Source organism: Macrosteles quadrilineatus, unplaced genomic scaffold, assembly GCF_028750875.1.
Source record: "Macrosteles quadrilineatus isolate MER2022 unplaced genomic scaffold, UCM_ALF_1.0 Scaffold_6__1_contigs__length_79288215, whole genome shotgun sequence".
In the NCBI taxonomy this organism is placed as follows: domain Eukaryota; kingdom Metazoa; phylum Arthropoda; class Insecta; order Hemiptera; family Cicadellidae; genus Macrosteles; species Macrosteles quadrilineatus.
In genome coordinates this window covers 64,967,430-64,987,671 of record NW_026542599.1, presented here as the reverse complement: position 1 = coordinate 64,987,671, position 20,242 = coordinate 64,967,430, and the positions used below count along the sequence as shown (strand labels likewise).

At 36.4% G+C, this 20,242-nt stretch overlaps 1 protein-coding gene across 1 annotated transcript in view; it reads right to left on the bottom strand.

The window, feature by feature from the left end:
- Window positions 1-507: 507 nt before the first annotated feature.
- Window positions 508-20,242, bottom strand: part of LOC128996772 (zinc-regulated GTPase metalloprotein activator 1-like) — a 97,153-nt gene continuing 77,418 nt past the window's right edge. The window contains exons 10-13 of the mRNA XM_054422235.1: window positions 17,289-17,346; window positions 16,652-16,786; window positions 1,169-1,286; window positions 508-636 (exon numbers count right to left, since the gene is read on the bottom strand). Coding sequence (XP_054278210.1) covers window positions 569-636; window positions 1,169-1,286; window positions 16,652-16,786; window positions 17,289-17,346 — 379 coding nt within the window. The 3' untranslated portion in view covers window positions 508-568. The remainder of the gene's footprint in view (window positions 637-1,168; window positions 1,287-16,651; window positions 16,787-17,288; window positions 17,347-20,242) is intronic.

Sequence of the window (20,242 nt, the reverse complement as noted above, 5' to 3'; positions counted from 1 at the left end):
CACCAGAAAGCAGCATTGATCCCATAGCAACGCAAACAGAGAACACAATCACGGTATGCAATACCTATGGAGTGGACGGACGGACAAACAATTGTTTTAGTCGGATATTGCATTCGGCCGAAGCGATCGATAGTCAGATGGATCAACCAATTACAGAACAGTTGTAACCCCCCCCCCCCCACCCCCACCTACCACTTCTCATAAGCGACACCTGTGCTCGTGGACATTGGGGGACTGTCCGGTGGAATTTTGAAAAGTTGTTTTATACATTTGTGTAATATGTTTTAGCGAACTCCCCTATAGAGGAGATATTGTAGGTGAAAAATACTTAGACCCGGGACCGATTTCGGTTTTTGATGACACCAGTGGCCAAAAACATTATTCGTAAAATCTATGGATAACAAACATATACACTGACCTCAAAAACTTTTCCTCCACGAAAATAGGATGAAGTTGTTTTCATAGTTCGTATGTATGTTTTTCCAATGGGGAGAGGAACAGAAATGGTAAAATATAACACGGTCTTTTTTATTTGAAAGTATTTACAAATACGCCTGAACAGGCTTAGCTAAATATCCGAGTCCTCGATGCATTCAAGGAGTAGTTTGTGCAGGCTTTCTTTATCTAAATGCGTACCTGAAACAGAAGAATCTAAGTTAGTTGTTGTTTAGTAGTTAACCATTATACTCTGTATGATTTAACCTGTTTTCTGACCAGCTACCTGGGATTGTCCCGGGCCTTAAACCGAGCTAAACCCCATCTAGGAGGATCAGGAGACAGGTTTCATCATACAGAGTATAATTATTGTTACTGCGATGAGTCGATAGCGTCACAAACCTCGGACCCAAAGCAGGTCCTGGTACCTGACCCTACTTGTCAAATCAAAATTCAACCCCCCCCCCAAATTAAAATCTATAGATATCCTGTATTAGTACTCACATTCAACATTGCATTAAAATCGGACCACAGGTGTAGTCTGTAGCACTCTACACATCCACACACACACTCACATCACTTCGAAAACAATTTTTTAGAATCCAGGGGGACCCAAAACAGATATTTCCACCGAAAACTCGAACTTGATTTTGACAACAATACTTTCACCACATGTTTCTCCACTTATACATAGTATGTATATTGAGAAATCTTTTTCGTAAAAATCTCTTACCTATAAAGATGAAGCGACAGCCGACTTGGTCCTCAGAATCCACTGATTGACAATCGTACATATCATACACTGCCTGGACTAGCACGGGGCGGGGCTCATCTGATAGCCTACACAGCGCCTGGAAATTACAAGAACCTTGAAAAAATGTGTAAAAATTCACAAACTCCATGGAAAAACACTCTAGGCACTGCTAAAATTCATTTACTTCGAGGACTTTTACTGGTCCGATTATACCACAACACCTGGTGGATTTCACCTGGCTGGTGGATTTGCCACAACACCATGAATTGTCCAAAAACTACAAAAGATATCCCTTACATAAGCAAGGGGAGGTCAACACAATACCTAAGAGTTACGGGAATATGGGTTTTCCAGCATTATACCTGCATGTACATGGCAAAAACATAAAAAATATCCAACAATCTATTACAAAATACTCTCTTTCAAATTCCAGCATTAACCTACCTAGAAGGAAATGAGTTAATCTTTCTACACACACAGTAACTATATGCTGTAAACATAAAAAAATATCCCACAAACTACAAAAATATCTCACGTGTCCCACGGGATGTAGACGCGTTACAGGAGCGTGGCTAGGGGGATGACAATGTACAACTGGATGACTTGATTACAACTAAACACGCGGCACGCGCCACTTTAATATCACTAATGTCGGGGGTGTTCTGGTGTTTTGGCAAGTGTAAAATCGACACGGCCGACTTGACACTCTGAGTGTGGGGAATGTTTAATACCGAACGGGAATTAATTCACCATAGTAAACACTGAACGGCGGCCAAACACTCGTGAAGGAGCTGCGACTTTGATCTGGAGTGTTGGTGGGGAAAACATATCAAACATGTGGGGAAACATATAAAGTATGTGGGAAAACATATGAAAGACGTGAGGAAACATATCACAAATGTTAGGAAACATATAAAATATGTGGGGAAACATATAAAGTATGTGGGAAAACGTATAAGAAATGTGGGTGGGGAAACATATAAAATAAGTGGGGAAACATAAAAATATGTGGGGAAACATAAAAATATGTGGGGAAACATAAAAATATGTGGGGAGACATATCAAATATGTGGGGAAACATATCAAATATGTGGAGGAATGGGGATGACAAATTTGTGCTTTGGAGGTTGAAAACAAAGGTTTAAGTTGGTTCACAGCTAAAACATTATTAATGAAAAACAACTAAGTTTTCATCGTCTCAACCTCAAACTTGTGTATCCACGCCAATTTTCAAGTTACACCTAAATTATTCAAACTATACCAAAACAATTCATATCGCTCATTACTAGTGCGATTCAACGGTTAGATGGTGGTTCATAGAAATGTTCGTAAGCGAAGGTGTGTACTGTGAAGCGCAGGGTGGCAAAGGGAGCTAACACAATAGTCTCCAGGCTTTGATCTTTTGGTGGTGATCAATGGAACAGAGGACTTCAGTATCAATATTGTCAGACCAGACCATCACAAGCCGAAGCGCAGAGTAGACGACGAGTCTAAACCCATCCTGGGTAGAAAATCAGTTACTTTATTAAATTAAATTTCCAGAGCACTTGAAGGAGTTCAGATTCTATTGCGTTGCCAAAGACACAGCAAAAAATCATTTCGAAAGTAAGCATATTGCTATCCTGTGAATTGATCACCGAACAAATGTAATTTCCACCACTCTAAGGACGTTATTCCTCAAACTCCACATTGCAGAATCGATCCGCGTACAAGTGCTCCAGCGAGAAACAAGGGAATCGCAAACTGTTTGGGAATTTGTCATCGCCCTTTGTCATTACGTAAAACGTAAAACCTGCGGTCTCTTTGGCGTCTCTACAATAATAACCGCCGAAAAGGGATTAGAAGCGAAAGAGAACAGGGAGAAGAGACGCGGAGAGGGGGGATGCGGCAGAGGAATTTACTTAGCAGCAATAATAGGTAATGGGGTTACCAAAATAAAATACCGCTTTGCAGGACTACAGTAATGTTATGCGAGCGGGCGACCAATGGCGGCGTCGCTGAGTGCGCGTGCGTCGTCACCATGGCAACCAACATGTCCGCACCTGTCTGACATTATATTGTTGCCGCTTGTGCAAATTAAAGTCTTTGGCTTTCATCTCCGATTGTTTACCGCTAGTCAAAGATTTGCCTTCGTCTTATTGTGTCTTGTGGTGAGGTGTTGGTGTGAAGGGCTGTTTGAAAACGCTCCAATTGAAAGTTGTTTGACAAGGGGAAACTGTAGGGTTGGGAAATGAAAGGTTTTGACACATACAGTGGGACAAAGACAGATTCAACAGTGACGAATTTGGCGACTCGAGATTACTCGAAAGTCAACAACTTTCAATTACCAAACAATTTCAAACTAATAATGGTAAAATTATAGAAAAGTAAACTAAGTCAAATACACCAATTAGTATCTGGCTGAAAAAAAATCCGTCACATACTCATTCTGCTTCTACCCTATATTTATATTTAACTGGTCTGGTTGCCTATACAGAGTGAATAAAATGTCAAGAGTCTCCAATATAACATTTTCCCAAGTATATATTCAGAGGCACCCTTTTTGGTGGTCGTGCAATCTTAGCAAGAAGTTTCATTTTATGATTTTGAAGTAATTGCCGCCCCAAATCATCAAGTTTTGGGTGACACTCAAAATTTTCAAAATAATAAAATAAAACTTCCTGCTTTTTGCACGACCACCAAAAGAACATCTCTGTATCTGTAGTAGATTTACTTACAAAAGTAGGAGATTGGTGACTCTTGACTTTTTATTCACCCTTATTGAACCTGTGCTTTCCAACTGCGGATGTTACTGCTAAAGGAGCAATCGCCAAAGATAAGATAAACAAAACAACCTTAGGTTAACAAATAATATATTTTAATTGGCTGGATGAAAGTAAAACACCAAAGCATTTTTAGACAAGTGTTTAAATATACACCCGAATTCGTCCCCATATTAGCAATTGTAATCATTTTAATTTCTTCCCCGTTTCCATGGAAACCGACCGATAAAATCAATGACACATAAATAAAATATTATGTCATACATTTTTATTCATATAGAAGACTGGACCTATTACGTGCCTGGTCCTCCAACACTCTGTTGTGGTAGATACAGTCTGTGTCAGTTTCTAAGGTCCAGGTGGCCGTGATCAAGCTTCACCCTCCGTAGGGTTTAGCTAAATTTACCGCAAAACAACTTAATTCCGCCCTCCAGCTACAATGCACATCGATCGACTGGGTCCTGCAGGGGGTCTTGGGCCTTCACACTTCCCATCGTTGCGTGTGACGGGTACTTAGCCATTCACATTTTCAATCCTTAGGACCTAGGGGTCCTTAGACATTTATATCTCCCATCATTAGATATATATTCACCCTCCCCATGATTAGGTGTGGGGTCCTTAGACAATCACACTTCCCCTCATTAGATATATGGGGTCCTTAGGAATTTACAACCCCCATCATTAGGTATTTGGGGTATTTAGACATTCACACCTACCAGCATTAGGTATATAGGGTCCTTAGACATGTATATCTCCCAGCATTAGGTATTTGGGGTCCTTAGACATTCATACCTCCCATCATTAGGCATTTGGGGTCTTAGACATTCATACCTCCCATCATTAGGTATACGAGGTCCTTAGACATTCACACCTCCCATCATTAGGTATTTGGTGTCCTAACACATTCACACTCCCCATCATTAGGTATTTGGGGTCCTTAGACATTCGCACTTCCCATCATTAGGTCCTTAAGCAGTTACATTCACCATAATTAACTCTATGTTGCCACTCACATCTAAAATCATTAATTCACATTAAACATCCAAACACGAAAATTTAATAAACATTTCCAGATGACAATATAATCCAGTTGTTCGTCGGCAAAGCAATAATCCGCCGCTAAACCGTTGTTATACGTCGGTAAATCAAAAGAATGCTGGAATTGGTCCATAACAGAGCCGAGTTCGCCCAGGCACGCCGACAACTGTAGTGGTGCCAACCTTGCCTCAATATTGTCCCATCATCGCCGTCGTTGGTACTACTGACAACCATCGTCCCCGACATTATTGTCGATGGAGGATTTTCCGAATGTTTATGTCATTTCGTAATAGCCTTGCCCTAGCAAGTTACTTTTTATGAGGTTGTAAGTAACAGTTATTTTGTTTCGGTCTAAAATTATGATAAAATAAGAGTATAAAAATGGTGTTATATTTTCAATTATATTGTAAGAAATAAATTAAAAGATATAAAAGAGATAGATATGAGAAAATACATCATATAGTTAGACGACTACAAACCCCATGTTATTCTTAGGGGGGATAGGTTAATTATTGTAGTTTGCTTGGTTGGATATATTTTGATAAAACTTGGCAAATTAATTTATTTTATACTAAGCTATTTATATTCAACTAAAAAACATTATTACCCTCCCCTTTAGCAGCAAACCTAGATACTCATTAATGCTAATTACATAAATTTGTGAAAAGAAAATCAGGCAATTAAGAATTCGCTTAATCTGCAGGTTTGCTGCAGCGGGGGTATTTGTTTATCAATTCGAACTGCACGATTCCAATGTTTTGATTAATATGTTTGAATTATGCCGTATAGTACATAGATGTTTTTCAAAACAAAGACAATATTGTAATTTTAGCAAAATTAAGAGAGCTAATGTTTCTACACCTATTATTCGAAACTGAATTTTCTTCCCGTTGCGAAGCACGGCTACTACAGCAGCTAGTAATAAGCATACAATGTAATTTGATTCCCCTTTCAATTATTGTGTTTTATTTTTTATTTTTTACTGTGTGATCAATAAGTGTAAGAAAGGGCCGCATAACACGAACTTTGCTTGCTTAAATTTAAAATTAATTAAGCCGTTTCAAAAAAAAACTCTACACCTGCAGAAATTTGAAAATGAATAAAAGCAGTTTTTTTCGGTACGGAGTCCCGTCGGAAATTTATCAAAATCCAAAGACGTTTGTGTGACAAATAAACCGATATTCACATACTGAGTAGCCATCACACAATATTTCAATCGTGCAATAATTTCCTTAATTTATTTAAGAATTGTAATTTGTTGAACACGATAACCCTTATGGCACGAACCTTGAATAGTGGAATGAATTTATCCATCTATTCTATCTATCTATCCACTATACTTAATACACTGAACATAGCTTAATACACTTTTTGTAACATCGCCTTTCCAAACGTCCTACTAACTTAAACAAAGACTTAAATGTCATTTAAAAGCTTATAATGTAGCAGAATTACGAATGGTAACTAAAAAGTTAATTATTTTATTTAGAGCTAAATCCCCCACGCGTTTGGTGTAAAGTTCACTTTCAAAGATCCAGTGATGCTGACTAACTTTCTTTATACGGGTTTGAAAGGCGAATTTTATAAAAAGCTGATCCTTCAGTGGAATGTTTAACCCCAGATATATGGTAAACAAGAGACGAAACTGTTTATGAAATTTGGGTTTAAATGGTCAAGGCTACTACAAGTAACTTAATTGAGGTAGGTAAATCATTTTTATGACATATAGATATTCAAACAACAAATTTAATTCATTGTAAATTAGCAGTTAATTCACCTACACATAATCTTTGAATAATTTATGTGTATCTTTGATCCTTTATGTTTGGGAATCAAGTTTTGAACAACGTACGTAACTTGCACATAAGGTACATCCCCACATAAGGGGGGGGGATTGCACAGGTCCCCTTGTAATTACAAATTTAAGCATATTTGATTAAGTCCTTAAAAAACACTGTACTCGCAGAAATAATACGAATGGTTCCGACCGGTTATGTCGGTATGGGGTAGCTTTAGCTATTGAGCCGCTCACGATAGCTTTAATAACATCAATTTGCACAGAGCCACATCTGGGACTCCCCCCCCCCACTTCCCCAACTAGAGGGTATAATGATGCCTCGTTACCCCCCACCCCACCATACCCACCACTTACCGCCCTACAGTGCTTACATTTACAATTCACATTTGAGTATTGTAATTCCTTTGTTCATTATTGTCTGTTGAAGTGGTCGGGGGAAAAGGTTATCTGAGAGAGCGCCGTCTGTCCGTATTGACCTTTGAATGTTAAATCTGAATTTTTTAGATTTTTTTCTAAGAGAATTTACACGTACTTTCACCGTAGGTGCCACGACAAGACTGGGTCTTAATATTTTTGTCTACTATTATGTCTAGACCCTGGACCGATTTACATGATAATTTGAATGATGGGGACAACAACAACCTCTGGGGAAAAGCTAAAACATCTAAGCTTAACATCTAAGCTAAAACACCATCCGTTTTAATTCATATATATTTTAATTTCGGTGTGCACAGGTGTTATCAATATGTAAACTGTATGTATGTGTGTATCTGTTAGAACGATAACTCAAGCAAAACCCATCCAATATGGATGAAATTGGAAAGTGTAAACCTAAGTTTATTTGAACTCCAAAACAAACGCACAACGCAAATTGCGTTGGTTAATTTTTGATTGGACAAAATAATATATTGAATACTCTCGCCCCAGCAACCCTGCAAACTAAGCGAGTTTCCATTTGCCTAATTTAATTATAACAAAAATATTTTCTAAAAAATATTAAATTTATTCCCTATTTGCATTAGGTTTTGTGAGTAAATTGATTTGCTGCTACAGGGAAGGTAATAAATACAGTGTTTTCGTGAAATGTTATGTAGAGTATAGCTTAGTAATAAATAGATAAATTAGCCAAATTTGATCAAAATGTACCCATAAGCGAGCTAACTACAATGGTTGCAAATACAATAGGGCAAATATTAAAGGGTAAATACTTGAAAAAAATTGAAAAGTTTAAAAACCCCATAACACATTTTTTTTACTACACGATCTTGCTTGAGGTCCCGAGGAGTCCGGATAAGAGGGAGTCTACTAGTTGGAGTTTTCTCCGCAACCAATAACCAAGTTCTTCAAAATGGCCAAGAAAGAAATTATGAAATTCTATGCTGACCTTTAAGGTCAGAAATGAGAAAAACTAATTTTTACCCCAAGTATAACCCTCTTTAGGAACCCTGACCAGGCTGGTTCGCGAACTCGTTCGTGTAAAACGTAGATTTACCTATTTTTACCAAATTTCAATGAGAGCGGATAATTATGACGTATACATTTTTATTCGCCAACATCTTCTGCACATTCTTAACACCGATATTAAAGTAACCTTTGTTCAAACAACAAACAAAAAACTACAACTATAACAAACCCACCCAGCCCTTAACCCATTCAACGTCGCAAAACATCAAGAACCAGTCCACGGTTGAACTGGCTCGTCCGTAATGAATAAATTACACATCTATTTTGACAAGAGACCTCCCGGTAAAAAAGCAAGCAGCTGGCTTTCAGAACAAATTAAATTAGCCCGGGTATTGTGGCGAAGCTTGATGTCTGTTCCAGTCATGTCAGTAGTGTTGTGGGGCACGAGCACAATGTGGGGCACCCGACATAGTCCTTGATCTTACCTGGTATAGCTACGTCATTTAGTGAACTTTGCACTAAATATTTGACGGAAATTTCCATCGGATAGTCATTTATAAACATGTATAAGCATTTTAAAAAGGTGTACGTATTCGTAACCACCAGCATGCATCTTACCATAAATATCACTATAGTCCTCACCACCCTAAGTTGAGGCAGCCAAAGGCCACACTATAGATACACGCCGTGCGGCCTGGGGCTGCCTCAACTTAGGGTGACGAGGACTGCGCTAGTAAATGGCTGTATCACTTTTGTTCCTCGGTGGAAATGGCTGTATCACTTTTGTTCTTCGGTGGAAGGCTAATTTCTTCACATCACTTTTTTGTTCTGGGGGTCAGCAGAAAGATTTTGGGACGCGCCAAAACATCAATTTCTGGAGTACTTCTTCTGGAGTAATTTTCTTTGAGTACTTCTCCTGGAGTTCTGGAGTGCTTCTTCTGTAGTAATTCTCCTGGAGTCTTTCTTCTGCCTGGAGTACTTCTTCTGGAGTACTTCTTCTGGAGTAATTATTCTGGAGTAATTATTCTGGAGTAAATCTTCTGGAGTAATTATTCTGGAGTACTTCTTCTGGAGTATATCTTCTGGAGTTATTTTCTGGAGTACTTCTCCTGGAGTACTTCTCCTGGAGTAATTATTCTGGAGTAATTATTCTGGATTAATTATTCTGGAGTGCTTTTCCTGGAGTAATTATTCTGGAGTATAATTATTCTGGAGTATATCTTCTGGAGAAATTATTCTGGAGTAATTATTCTGGAGTATTTCTCCTGTAGTAATTATTCTGGAGTAATTATTCTGGAGTACTTCTTCTGGAGTACATCTTCTGGAGTAATTATTCTGGAGTATATCTTCTGGAGAAATCATTCCGGAGTACTTCTCCTGGAGTAACTATTCTGGAGTACTTCTCCTGGAGTAATTATTCTTGAGTACTTCTCCTGGAGTAATTATTCTGGAGTACTTTTCATGGAGTAATTATTCTGGAGTACTTCTTCAGGAGTAATTATTCTGGAGTACTTCTTCAGGAGTAAATTATTCTGGAGTACTTCTTCAGGAGTAATTATTCTGGTACTTTCCTGTTAAGGGGAACATTCATTATTATCGATGATTTATTTTCGATATATCGATAGTTTTGTTTTCCATCCAATATATTGATAGTAACAAATTGAAACATATCAGCTGACAAGTACGATATAGGATATTCTGGAGTACTTCTTCTGGAGTACATCTTAACTAAAGTTGGAGTACTTCTTCTGGAGAACATCTTCTGGAGTAATTATTCTGGAGTACTTCTCCTGGAGTAATTATTCTGGAGTATATATTCTGGAGAAATTATTCTGGAGTAATTATTCTGGAGTACTTCTTCTGGAGAACATCTTCTGGAGTAATTATTCTGGAGTACTTCTCCTGGAGTAATTATTCTGGAGTATATCTTCTGGAGAAATTATTCCGGACTACTTCTTCTGGAGTAATTATTCTAGAAAAGGCAAGTTAAACACGGAATTTTTTAATGTTACAGCAAGTTTGGTTAGTTATGTTAAATTATTTTTTTAGAACAGTTTCATCTACTGAACAATATTAATCGTACTTGTCAGCTGATATGTTTCAATTTGTTAATATCGATATATCAAGAAAAAAAAATCATCAATAATAATGAATGTTCCCTTTAACAGGAAAGTACCAGTACTTCTCCTGGAGTAATTATTCTGGAGTACTTCTTCTGGAGTATATCTTCTGGAGTTATTATTCTGAAGTACTTCTCCTGGAGAAATTATTCTGGAGTACTTCTTCTGGAGAACATCTTCTGGAGTAATTATTCTGGAGTACTTCTCCTGGAGTAATTATTCTGGAGTATATCTTCTGGAGAAATTATTCTGGAGTAATTATTCTGGAGTACTTCTTCTGGAGAACATCTTCTGGAGTAATTATTCTGGAGTACTTCTCCTGGAGTAATTATTCTGGAGTATATCTTCTGGAGAAATTATTCTGGACTACTTCTTCTGGAGTAATTATTCTAGAGTACTTCTCCTGGAGTAATTATTCTGGAGTACTTCTCCTGGAGTAATTATTCTGGAGTAAATATTCTGGAGTACTTCGGTACTTTCGTGTTAAAGGGAACATTCATTATTATCGATGATTTTTTTCGATATATCGATATTTTTGTTTTCCGATCAGATCTATTACAAATTGACAACAACTAACTGATCTTGTTTAGGCTAAAATAGTCTATATGGATTAAGAAATGAAAATGTTCTAAGCTAACCGAACATAACTAACCAAACTTGCTGTACCATTTAAAACTTCCGTTTGGGTTTGATAATAGAAAAGGCAAGTTAAACACGGAATTTTTTAATGTTACAGCAAGTTTGGTTAGTTATGTTAAATTATTTTTTTAGAACAGTTTCATCTACTGAACAATATTAATCGTACTTGTCAGCTGATATGTTTCAATTTGTTAATATCGATATATCGAGAAAAAAAATCATCAATAATAATGAATGTTCCCTTTAACAGGAAAGTACCAGTACTTCTCCTGGAGTAATTATTCTGGAGTACTTCTTCTAGGGTATATCTTCTGGAGTTATTATTCTGAAGTACTTCTCCTGGAGTAATTATTCTGGAGTAATTATTCTGGAGTACTTCTCCTGGAGTAATTATTCTGGAGTATATCTTCTGGAGTAATTATTCTGGAGTACCTTTTCTGGAGAAATTATTCTGGAGAAATTATTCTGGAGTACTTCATCCGGAGTACTTCTTCTGGAGTATTTATTCTGGAGTAATTATTCTGGAGTACTTCTTCAGGAGTAATTATTCTGGAGTATTTCTTCAGGAGTAAATTATTCTGGAGTACTTCTTCAGGAGTAATTATTCTGGAGTCTTCTGGAGTAATTATTCTGGAGTACTTCTTCTGGAGTATATCTTCTTGAGTTATTATTCTGGAGTACTTCTCCTGGAGTAATTATTCTGGTACTTTCCTGTTAAGGGGAACATTCATTATTATCGATGATTTATTTTCGATATATCGATAGTTTTGTTTTCCATCCAATATATTGATAGTAACAAATTGAAACATATCAGCTGACAAGTACGATATAGGATATAGTAAATAAATATTATTCAAGATCAACAAACAATAAAAAAAATATTATATTGAAATGAAACTGTTCTAAACTAACCTAACCAACCAAACTTGCTGTAACATTTCAAAAATCCGTTATAGCCTATTCCCCATATGCCTTTTCTGTTATCAAATGGAATTTTGAAACGGTAACTTAGCCTATACAGCAAGTTTGGTTAGTTGGTTAGTTATGTTTAGTTTAGAATAGTTTCATGTCCCAATCCAATCAATTATAGGCTATTATTTTTGCCTAAACAAGGTTAGTTCTTAGATATTAATACAGAAGGAATACCAATCGTGAAGTAAAACAAAAATATCGACATATGGAAAATGAATCATCGATAATAATGAATGTTCTCTTTAACAGGAAAGGACCATTATTCTGGAGTACTTCTTCAGGAGTAATTATTCTGGAGTACTTCTTCTGGAGTACTTCTTTTGGAGTAATTATTCTGGAGTACTTTTTTGGAGTAATTATTCTGGAGTACTTCTCCTGGACTAATTATTCTGGAGTAATTATTCTGGAGTACTTATTCTGGAGTACTTATTCTGGAGTGCATCTTCTGGAGTTATTATTCTGGAGTACTTCTCCTGGAGTAATTATTCTGGAGTACTTCTTCTGGAGTAATTATTCCGGAGTACTTCTGGAGTAATTCTCCTGGAGTACTTCTTCTGGAGTAATTATCCTGGAGTACTTCTTCTGGAGTGATTCTCCAGGAGTAGTTATCCTGGAGTAGTTTTCTAGAGTAATTATCCTGGAGTAGTTCTTCTGTAGTAGTTCTTAAGACTCATATTATCTTCGGAATGGTACCCTTTTAGAGAATTATGTTTCGAAGATATGCCTGACCGTACATACTCTATCGTAGCCTTTCAAAAATTATCTCTAGAGCGAAGCCACGGAGTGGTAAATTTACCTATACAGTACCATAGTAGAATCTTACTGTTTTTATGTCAAGACTAAAAGACGTAACAATATTTACGAGTATTTGTATTAAAAACCCGAACTGTATCTAAATATTTTTTGGTTAAAACCGGATGATTGTCGGAGTTCATTAAACTATGAATTAAAGATCTTGGAATGTAGGATCGTTTACTCTAATTAGGGGGTTTAAATTAAATTAAAACTACAGTAAAAATTATGTTAACTTTGTGACTTGTTGAAGCAATTAGTTGATTTCCAATAACACTTAATGGTAGCAATCATGCAATTAGGCAGGAAATAGAAGCTGTACTATAAGTGCTTATTGTAAAACATTTCTGAGAGTATTATTTTATCGTGTATTTATTAGTAAAGCAGATTGGTTTAGATAGACATAAACTACAAAAATGCTTTAAACTTTGGCTTATTCACTCATGCATTTATTCAATCTATAATATAAGGAATTAGTATATAGTAAATTTTAAAATACGACCATTCTTGGAGTAATTTAATACAAATAAGTACACTCAAAATTAAATTTACGATTGACCTTTCAAATCAATGAATCTATCAACAATTTCACTGTATAAAGTTTAAATACAGCTCTTTTAAAATTTCGATGTACAAAGACAACGGAGAGCAGTGTTAAACAAGCGTAGCATAGCGATGCGACGGTTTCAAAGGGAAATCGACATTTAATTGATTCATACTACAAAGCTGATTGGGAGTGATTAATTTGTAAAAGTCCAAACGTAAATGTTTCATCAGCTTTCCCTTGATTGGCTCGTTTGCATCAGCTGATCAATTGATGATTCGTACAAATCAGCTGAGCAATTGATGATTCCTACAAAGCAGTTTTATAAAAGCAAAAATTTCTGTTAAATATTAGATTACTGTTATATTATAGAGTCTCTGTATGGTTGCCTGTCAATACTTTTACTTTCTTACCTAAAATGTCTTTATTTAAAGTAACTGTAATATAATCCTCACACTCAGGTAAATAACTCGTCTTGTATACTTTAAGTGGGCTGTAAAGTGGATTGAGAACCTCGTAAAAATTTCGCACACACTTTACTTTACTATGTATAGAAATTGTATACGGAGAAAGTATCGTTTTCGTCAAAACTATCGAGTTTCAAGTTTTGGGTAGAAATATTTGTTTTGGATCACCCAACAAGTGGTTTCCGAAGAGATGAAGTAAGTGTGTATGTGTGTGCGTGTAGATGTGTACAGAGCTTACAAGCTACACTTCTGGTCCGATTTTGATGAAATTTGGTATGTGAGTACTAATCCATGGTATATCCAGGTGTTTTTGTTTTTTAAGAAATTTCGAGTTTTAATTGTGAATATGACATAAAACCCTCAAAATAACGAAAACTCTGATTTTCACAACTCCAAAAAATGTTATAAAATAATTTAGTATGTTATGGTTCTTTGAACTTCAAACAAATTGGTATAACACCAAATGCTGTTAAAAATTACCGTTCAAAAGTGTTTGCAACTTTTAAGATTTTGTCAATAAAATATAACCTTCACCGCAGGTTATGATAAGCGTTGTTCAGAAGCAAATGCGGGAAATTAAATTTCAGATTGCCGATACCGTTTATTATTCGTATATCTACCCAACTGTATAAAGTTCTACAAAAAGGTAGTATACGCAACAAAAGGTATCACAGGCAGGCCTACTTTCGTTTCGATATTTGACTTTGCCCAAAGATTTCAAAGGTCCATGATGGCTTTGATTGGTTTCCAAGATTCGCTCTCTATTCCGTCAAACAGCTGATTTAAATCAAGGTACGTAAATTTTGTTAGGAGTGGGGCAATATTGTGACCTTGCCCTTTTGCGAAACACGTGTAAAACTACTACTAAATAATAAAAAGCTTTTAATTAAATTAAATAGTTGAGCGTTAAAAATGAGTAAGTTAATTCGCCTTCAATGAGTGGATATGCAAAACAGATACTGTATTATATTGCCTATCGCTTAACACGAAGTCACCTCAGTGAATTTTACAGTACACAGGATGATAAAACTAATGTAATTCATACTGTATGGGTTTCATATTCAGACGCCATGACGAGCAAAGATTGAATAGAGAAAATTGTAACAGTGGCAAGTATAAAAACTGTGAATGATTAAAACAAATCAATAATTTCCAGCAGATTATAAAATTTTTGCGGTGATAAAAAGTGTGCCTAAGGGGATTCGAAGATTCCTTGATACGTAAAAGAATTTGAAAACATAGCAGGTGATTTGAATGGAAATTTATATGTAAATCCCAATGTTTTAACTTTAGCTTGTGTTCTTTCATGTACTTTCCAACCTGAGGACGGGGTCAGATTCTAGATTTCGAAATGTCGACGAAATATTCTTAACATTATGGAAATTGCCCACAACAAAATAACACGAACTTAAGATTGTTCAATATCAAACTTCCTTCAAGGAAATAATCCAAGTGTTAATGTTCAAGGAACCTACGATCGAGTTGATGAACCATGAGTTCACTTTTACCGCCACTTTGCTCAAACGATCCAAACCCGCCAAAAGAACCGCGGATAACGGCGCAGGACGGCGACAAAGGAAATAAACATCGTAATCTGTCCGAGGAATCCACCAGATGCCGCTAGCCCGCTTTTTGTCGTATTTAATCCTTTTAAAGAAATCAAGACGGGTTCAGCTGCGCCGCGAGCACAGGGGGAGGGGGGCAGCAAAACGTTTAGCAAGCTATGATAATTGTGGACACAAGGAGGGACGCCATTTTGGAACGAGGGCAAATCCAAATCCTGTTTTTGAGCCGCACCATTCATCCGACCCTCTGGATTCAACACAAATTTGCTATTCATCCAGCACAAATATTGTTTACTGCGATCAGACTGTCAGTTAATATGGGAGAGATGGACGGATGTCGGGATGGGAGGGTTTGTACACTTTGGTGGGAACGCTGGGAGACTCATCAACTGGGCTACCTGTAGTGGGAAGCCAACGAGTTGGCGAAATGTGGAAAACTGTATCAGTAATCTGACACATAATTTCTCCAATTAATTTATCAATAACCATTACCATTGGTAAGCCACTTACTTGTTCTTCTTTGATATAATTGTGTGAAGTACAATATGAAGTTAAGAAGATACTTAATGCAAAGATAAAAAGAGTTTGGAAGATACTGAATACAAAGATGCAAAGAGTTCAGAAGATACTGAATGCAAAGAGCTTAGAAGATACTGAATGCAAAGATGCAAAGAGTTTAGAAGAGACTGAATGCAACGATGCAAAGAGTTCAGAAGATACTGAATGCAAAGATGCAAAGAGTTTAGAAGAGACTGAATGCAACGATGCAAAGAGTTCAGAAGATACTGAATGCAAAGATGCAAAGAGTTTAGAAGAGACTGAATGCAACGATGCAAAGAGTTCAGAAGATAGTGAATGCAAAGAGCTTAGAAGATACTGAATGCAACGATACAAAGAGTTTAGAAGATACTGAATGCAAAGATGCAAAGAGTTTAGAAGATACTGAATGCAACGATGCAAAGAGTTTAGAAGATACTGAATGCAAAGATGAAAAGCGTTTAGAAGATACTGAATGCAAAGATGGAAAGAGTTTAGAAGATACTGTCTACTAAAGCATAGACATGCAGTTAATTTTGTTTATCGTATATAAACTTCATGAAATAAACATAAATAACGAGAACCCAACATGAAATAAGGAATAAAACAAACAATTGCAAATTTTTATACAACATAAACATATACAAAATTAAAACTGTAGTGTGCTGTATTAAGCTCTAGTTTTGCTCTACAAAAACATTAATTTGAGTTCCACTTATAATAGACACACACAAGAAAAAGTATTCAAACATACAACAAAAACATGAAAATTATTGCACTAATTTTTACTTTATGTTTCTTCAGAATAAGCTGATTAAATTTACCTTAAACCGAATTATCGTGGACGGATTTCCTTTTTTGTCAACAACGGTTTTCTCCCACAGTAATCTCTGGAGGAACAGTTCCAAGCACTTTCTGGAAACACCCTTCTCCAGCTCCAAAGTAACTGTTCCAACGTCCTGAAACAGATGAGGAATAACAGTTAAATATAAGTAACAGGTAAACGTAACAGGCACGTTTATTTGAATCCGTGAACTAGAACAAACCCTATGTCTCTACTCTAAGAAAAGTAACAGGTAGAGTTCCAGTGATACAATTGTTGGTCCCTAATCTAGGTGTTAAGTAATCGTTCCAACGTCCTTAAATATATCTGATAAATCAGTTAACCGTCACTACTAATACACGATATATTATAGCGTAGGCCTATGCTTATATTATCAAGCTGTAAGGTGAACCGTGGATCTTATTAACCAAAATTAAAGAGATGTATGAAGCGGACAAAAACCAATAAAATCAACATGCTGCCCAAATATAATGGTAGTGTTGATAATGTATCAGTAAGCGGAATAAAGGTAGCCTTTCAAATAGTTCATAGCACCTGACACCGAAAAAGTGAATGTTTTTAGGAGTACGAATTCACATGGACAAAACAGCCAAAACTGCAACGTAAGAAAGATTTACCTGGTCTAAATGTGACGAGTTTTCGTTCCTCTTCACTTCTTCAACTATGGAAGTTATCCTGTGGACATAGAGTGAAAACTCAAATTAGATAGGTAAGTTTTAAGACAAAACACTTGTAAAGTTTTGATATGTATAAAAAATATGAATTCGGTATATTTTTCACGTTTCATATGTTTATTATGAACCAAACGCGTACCTAGTTGTTGAAGGTACGCGTTTAAAAATTTAATAAACCAAATATTGAGTTCCGGCAGATGAATATCACAAGTTATCTATCGATCCTTAATGCAAACCATTGCACATCTCAGATATTTTTCAAATATTTGCTTGATCATTTTATAGTGGTTTGGCCAATATAATGTCTCCAGCATCTCGAGCCTACCTAGTCTTATTCGCCATTAAATGTGTAAAAGGTTAACTGCTAGGCGGTAATAATATTTTATGGCAAATCTGTTTAAAATGGAACAATAAATAAATTTAGGCATTTAAAACTTATCAATCAATAAACTTACAAGCTGGACATTTCGATAAGGATTTTCAGGTTATATTGTGTATGATTGGATTTAACTAACCCATTTGAGTTCTGTTTATTGTATCAACGATAAAGTAATTATTTGGGATTTTCTGTGGGAAAACCTGTACAAACTCTGATATTGTTCCTAATTTAACTTTTTCTAGAGGCATTATCTGTCAAACAACACCTGGGCCCAGAATGCCAGATTTCATATTGTTTTTTATCAAACAAGCAAACTTCAAATTTGAAGCACCACCACTCAATTCTGACAATGTCCACGTTCTCCAAAAATGTCCTCAAATTTCCAACAATTGCAAACATTTTAAGAAGATAACCCTACTAAAATCCTCCTCAAATGCACCACGGACGCAACTAACTGTGGCTCAATTATCTCCACTGGATTCTTTAGATCTCAAGGATTCCCTAACTCTCCAACTGTATTTTTCAGGTCCGTAGTAGGCAGCAGTAGGCGATATAAGGTATCTTCAACAAACGGACAGTATAAACTTTAAGCGTTAACTGGGTAGTGGTTATAGAGGCGTGGTTAAGGCGAGCACTTACAATCAAAAGTTTACCGAATCGATCTTGAGAAAGGTAGTAGTATTTTGATGATTCGAAACTGGACCCAGCTGTCCCTGATCATTAGGTTTTCCAATAGTCAATGAAGTCACCAACGGGCTTCACCCCGTTTGACTTCATAAGCATTAATAAAACTATTCATTGGTTAGGGCTGAAATAAACTAAACAGAATACAGTAATACAAACAAATAATCACACCTGATTTTAGTAAGGTGATAGATTTAAATAATAGCAAACAAATGAGTTCAGCTGAGGTATTTTTAAAATTAGGTATATGGGATGTTCCCTTAAGAAAGAAATTACGACCTAAAAGGGCAATTTATTAAATAATAGTTAATTTAGAGCAAGGTTTCTCGTCATGGCGAACATTTTAAGTATATGGTTTATGGGGGTTGTAGTTTTCTCAAAAGTTCATGGGTACTTTAGGATTTATATGGATGATCCTGGCTAATGAAACAGCTGATCTTGGTCATCAAAGCTACACAGATAATCTCACAACATTCTACGTTCATCCTTCACTCATTTGGGTTAAAATACGCACATAGGTCCTTATCGTCCCATCTCAATTGATAATGAAATGATAACTGTCCTCAAATCCTCGAACTCCCTGCGGACTGCGGCTCAATTCTCTCAATTAACGGACTGGATGAGTCGCGAGGATTAAACGCAGCTGGTCGTTCTCGCAAACAAATTACGGCCCTCTTTTATTACATATTCATTATTGACAGGGGAAGCTCCGTAATCCCGCCCCGATACTTACCCCCCCCCCACCACGGGGGTCGTGTGAAGTGCTGTTTGTCAATTTGTCAGCCTACTTGTCCCATTTTGCCCTTTAAGCGCCGCGATTGAATATGTAACAGATGACGCTACGATTTGTGGTGGCGGGGGAGGGGATTTGTTACACTGTGTAGTGCTTAGATTAAGATATACGTCTTTGGTCAGGTGTTATCAGCTTCATAGCTGAAGGTTGCTAAATTTTGCTGGTTTGAATCTAGGTGGAATCTGAACCATAGACAAAAAGAATTAAATATAGACTGTCAGCTGTGCTGCGGTTACCATGGTTATCATAGGTTCTGGTGCACACCGATAGGAGCACCGTGTAGTTACGTAGCGTTTACGCCTTAACTACATGGCGCTCTCAGCGGTGTGCGCCAGAACCTATGGTAACCACAGCAAAGCTGACGGTCCATATTTAATTTTTTTTGTCTGAACACAGACACAGTTTGCTCTCAACTAATCATATGACAATAGGTTGATATTAGGTAAAGACTTATTTTAGTATCACACATTTACAAATGACGTTCAACAATGGCGTTTATACAAAACAAAACTTCTTTATGGTTAATTAATGTAAAGAGTTTTTATCCAATCTAGTGTCAATCCCAATGAGAAATAGAATCCTAAAAAATTAAACTATTCATTCAAAAATTTTGCTATGCCACCTATGAATGCGAAATGGAGTAACCTACTGTGTATTAAATTATAATGTTTACCTAGGACATTTTTTTAAGTAGCCGTTTCAGTTCAGTTCTTAGAATTGAAAAGTTTCCCATAACAACGTTTATTTTCATAACAGCATAGTTTTACTCATAACAACACGGGTAACGGACCAATGAGGTTCAAGGATTTGAGAGAGAAGTAAAATTGTAATGATTCGAAATTCAACTAATCAGCTGCTAGTTGTCCACCCCATGTGGATGGACAAATTCAAAGCGTAGGGGAGACCGCCAAAATCTTAATAAACTTTTATATTGTTTACCTTATACTGTTAAACTATTGACTGAAATGCTCATAGTAAAAAAATTTTTTTTTTTTAATCAAAGCGGACTTATAACATGTTTTAAACTATAGAAAAATACCG